This window comes from Octopus bimaculoides, chromosome 2 (assembly GCF_001194135.2).
Source record: "Octopus bimaculoides isolate UCB-OBI-ISO-001 chromosome 2, ASM119413v2, whole genome shotgun sequence".
NCBI lineage: Eukaryota > Metazoa > Mollusca > Cephalopoda > Octopoda > Octopodidae > Octopus > Octopus bimaculoides.
Window position 1 is genome coordinate 138,252,656 of NC_068982.1, and position 5,081 is coordinate 138,257,736.

Genomic DNA, 5,081 nt, shown 5'->3' on the forward strand with positions numbered 1-5,081 from the left:
AAGGCGACGCTGGTAATGATCACACTCAAATAGTGCTATTTACATGCCACTGGCACGGAAGCCGGACAGCTTCTCTGGCAACGATCACACTCGGACGGTGCTCTTAGCGCTCCACTGGTTATGGTGAGATATATTATAAGTAAACCTACATAGAAGGCATACAGACATTTCAAATTTGAATATTTCTCCATAGACTAAAAAAAAAAAAAAAATGATAAACAGCCTTAATTGATTTTCAGCCCTTATTTGACACCTCTAAGGTGTCAGCATTATTGGCAAAGGCCTGGAACTATTGGTGCAGAAAAATTGGTTGTGTATCTGTATTTGAATAGTTTGATGAACTTATTTGCAAATTATTTTAGTGTATCAATTTAATTAATATGTTGTGCGTGTATTGATTATTTGGTTTTTGGTTTGTAAATGTACTTTAAAAAAAAATAGAAACATTGACTTTTATTTTATTTACTCTTTTTCTCATCTGTTTCCAGAATGTTCACCTCTTCTCTTGAAAACAACTTTACTCGCCCAAATGAGAGAGGGGAATATGAAGTGGCAGATGGTATTTCTTCAACTGTTTTCCATGCAATATTGGTGAGTTGTATTCATTTCTGAATTAACAAGTTCACTCTTGCAAGAGACCGTCTTTTAGTTCTCAACCATTTTTTACCTATGAACCCCTCTGAATCCTGTTTTATTCTACAGGATCACCACAACCATTTGATGTTGAAAAAATTTATATTTGCCCATCACAATAGAATTGATATCCTAAAACCAAAGTGTCACGTAAAAAGCCTTGGTGTTTGTGCTGGCGCCATGTATAAAGTGCTCAGTATACTCTGTACAGTGGTTGGCATTAGGAAGGGCATCCAGCCATTCAAGCCATACTAAAACTGACTATAGAAACTGGTCTGGGCCCCTGGCCTTGCCAATTCCTGTCAAACTGTTCAACCCATGCTAGCATGGAAAACAGACGTTAAATATTGATGATGATGAAATATTTTTATGAATTGTACAAGTATAACCAATATATGGGCCCCACTAGGGTTATGTAGACCCCAGTTCAGAATCTCTGACCCCTAGATGAACAAGTTCTACACTTCATCATTTTATTGTTGTCAGATGACACATTCTGCTTCTATCCCCTTAATTTTTGTGGCCATTGATATCACCTCATTGCAAATTAAGGATCTATTTTTGGAATGATGTGTGATTAGAAAAAGTCAGCTTTACAACCATGTGGTCTCAGAGTTAGTTCCACTGCACAGCATCTTAGTAAATGTCTTCTATTATAGTCTTGGGCCAACTAATACCATGTGAGGGGATTTGGTAGATGGAAACTACAAGGAGCCCGTTGTCATTAACATCATCATTGAACATTGATGTTCCATGCTGGCATGGGTTGGAATGTTTGACAGGATCCTGTCATACTGTCCCATTGTGTGATGTCTTGGGCAAGTGTTCCTGAGCCAACCAAAACTTGTGAGTGGATTTGATTGACAGAAACTGAAAGAAACATATCATATGAGTGTGTGTGTGTAAATGTTTGGTTTTGTTGTACTACAGCCAGCCTGATTTTATTCTCAATTAATGAAAATATAGCATCAATCATTATCACAATTTGACCCCGCAAGAATGGTGACGCCTTCAGTGACCATCCACGCTACAATGGTCTCTAACAAACACAATATACAGCTCGCAACAACACACACACACACACTACATACATATAGTGTGTGATATATTGTCAGCAGTTTGAAATATTTTTTCCATTCTCTAAACATTTTTTTTCTCCTCTTGTTCTCCAGAATTATTACAAAACTGGCCTGGTACGCTGTCCCCCCAGCGTGTCTGTTCAGGAACTTCGCGAAGCTTGTGATTATCTCCTCATTCCTTTTGATTCAGACACAGTGAAATGTCAAAACCTTCGTAAGTACCTTTCTTTTTATTCCGTGCCAATTCATGGCTGTTTGTCATCAGATTTAACCAGGTTCCTCATTTTGCCATGGTCTTATTAGGGAGTCATCACCATTGCGATCAATTTAATCCTTCAGTGTTCAGATTACTGTGTCAAACGCATTTATTCCTGTAGTTTAAATTAGTCATTCAGACGGCACCAATGTTTGAAGGGTACTTTTTACGTGCCAGTTACACAACACTGGTATTGACCATGACTACGATCTCACTTGGTTTGATGGGTTTTCTCAAGCATGGCATATCGCCAAAGGTCTTGGTCACTTAACTATTTAATGTTGTCAATATCATTCCTTAGACCACTGGGCTCACAATCATGAGATAGTGAGTTCAATTTCCAGACCAGGCTCTGTGTTGTGTTCTTGAGCAAGACACTTTATTTCATGTTGCTCCAGTTCACACTGCTGTAGAAATGAGTTGCAATGTCAGTGGTGCTAAGCTGTATCAGATTTTGCCTTTCCCTTGGAAAATATCATTGGTGTGGAGAAGGTAGGCTGGTATGTATGGGCAACTGCTGGTCTTCCACAAACAACTTCGCCTAAACTTGTTCCTCAGAGGTGCAATCCCATGGTCATTCATGACCGAAGTGGGGAAGGAGTGGTCTTCATTATTTCTATCTTTAGAGCAGTGATTTAGCAGAATTGTTGGAGTTTCTGTATTTAGTTTGGACTCTCTTTACATCCAGAGTTCAAATCCTACTGAAGCAAACTTAAACTTCCATCTTCCTGTGATCAGTCAAGTACCAACCTACTATGTACTAGTGTTGATCTAATCAACTATTCTCTTCCCATTCCTAAGTTTCTTGCCTATGTTAAAAGTCACAGCCTCCTGGCTTGCCAGTCCTCAGTCAAACCGTCCAGCCCATGCCAGCATGGAAAGCAGATATTAAATGATGATGTTGATAATGACTAAAGAAATTTTTATCCTAATTTAATGTATTTCTTTATTGTAGGTGGTTTTTTGCATGAATTGTCCAATGAAGGTGCCCGACAGCAATTTGAAGAATTTTTAGAGAAGTTTATACTCCCTCCAATGGTTGCTTGTGCAAAGGTAAGGAATTGAAAGTCAAACAACAAAATAATAATCCTTCTTATTATAATAATTGGGCATATGTCAATGATGGGATGATATTAGAAGTTAAGCAGTAATTAGCAAAAGAGAAAAATAGCTTTTTATAGTATACAGGCCCTTTAATGACTAACCATTCAGTAGTAAATTCATTAACCATAGTATAATAGCTTTATGTTTGGCAGCCACAAAAGGTTTGCTAAAATTACATATTGGTAGGTGAGTCTATAAGTGTAGACAGGTATGTTGGTAGGAAGGCTGATAAAGTGGTTTGTAAATTCTCCTAAGTATATATATATATAATAATAATAATAATATTAGGGACAAAATCCAAAATTACAGGTAAAAACTCAATTAAAATCAATTTATAAAAAATTAGAATTAAATTGAGCTTTACAGATTAAAATATATAGCTTTAGGGAAAAGAACCAAGTTTTATGAACTCATTGATGAAAATCCACTATCACATAGAAAAATTAATAATTAAAAGCACAATAAATGAGTATAATATAATACAAAGTAAATATAAGATAAAGATAATATATATATATATTAATTACTAGCCTGATAGACCCCGCTATGTCAAGATGGATTTATATATTCTTCCTCACATTTGGATTTTATATGCTCTCTCCCACTTGGATTTAATATGTTGCCATAATATGTCTTTTTTCTACATTTTCTACATTTTTCGTGCAGCTGAAGATTGCTCTTCATATTGCATTTAAGGTAATGCTCACATTACTTAAATAAATTGAAGTAGCATGAAACGTGCGTACTGCAATCACTTTTGAAATCCGTGTTGCTTATTGTTTGATTTTAATCACCCATCCTTTTGGGATGCGATATTCGGGTGCCTTCGCATAAGTACCATATTCAAACCTTGAATCTATATCTAAACCGTATATATATATATATATATATATATACACACACACACACACACACACACACACACACACACATATAAGAGGGATGACCACTAAGTGGACATCCCTTTTGCTAGAAGAAGACCACCTACGGTCTGACCACCAAGAAGATAGTTCTCAAGAAAATTCAGCAAACACCAGAACGTGGTGGTGGTGGTGGTGGTGGTCATCATTTTGAATCTCACAATTCACTGAAAATATATCAGCACGAATCAGTGAATAAATTGTTTGCTGAAATTATAAACAAGACCATCAGCTCTTGTTACATTCATTGGTCTGACGGCACTTCTGGCTAGTGAGACACACCATGTTGAAACACCAATGTCCCAGAATCCCTTCTACTACTTAATCAAGTGTGTCATGAACACATATTCATCGTAAAGAGGAAGCTCTTCTCCTGCGATGAACATAACAGCAATTTGCATATTCACGTTTGAATCTGATAAAACCTATCAAGAATAAACATGCAAGTCATCATTCTGAATCTCGTTTAACGACCAGGTGACAGTTCATATATAATATAATAAGTGCAAGAGTGGTTGTGTGGTAAGAAGCTTGCTTCCCAACTGCATGGTTCCAGGTTCAGTCCCACTGCATGGCAGCTTGGGCAAGTGACTTCTGCTATAACCGCGTTAGTGGATTTGGTAGACGGAAACTGAAAGATGCCTGTTGTATATACATATTCTTTTATTTGTTTCAATCATTTGACTGCGGCCATGCTGTAGCACTGCCTTATATATATATATATGTGGATGCAAAGAAAGAGGTCTGGAGATGCCACTACGATAGATTGCTTAATAAAGAGAATGAATGGGAGAAAGAGAGCCTGCCGTATGTCGACCCAATAGAGGGACCAGCTATCCGAGTTGATAGTACCAGGGTAGATAAAGCAATTAAGAGTATGAAGACCGGGAAAGCCCCCGGCCCATCAGGAATCACTGCAGAGATGCTCAAAATATCTGGCAGTGTTGGCTATAGCCTAGTCACCCGTATTACGAACCAGGTGATACACGAAGGAGTCATACCCAATGACTGGTGTAGCAGCATCATAATCAACTGCTACAAAGGTAAAGGTGACGCTTTAGATACAAATAATTACAGAGGCATCAAGCT

General features: G+C 37.5%; 1 protein-coding gene across 3 annotated transcripts in view; it reads left to right on the plus strand.

The window, feature by feature from the left end:
- The window catches only part of LOC106877347 (BTB/POZ domain-containing protein KCTD20), a 56,095-nt gene that overhangs the window by 43,154 nt on the left and 7,860 nt on the right, over positions 1–5,081 (plus strand). For all 3 annotated transcript variants that reach the window (XM_014926229.2, XM_014926231.2, XM_014926230.2), the window contains 3 exons: positions 489–591; positions 1,806–1,926; positions 2,924–3,021. In XM_014926229.2, the coding sequence (XP_014781715.1) occupies positions 489–591; positions 1,806–1,926; positions 2,924–3,021 (322 nt within the window). The remainder of the gene's footprint in view (positions 1–488; positions 592–1,805; positions 1,927–2,923; positions 3,022–5,081) is intronic.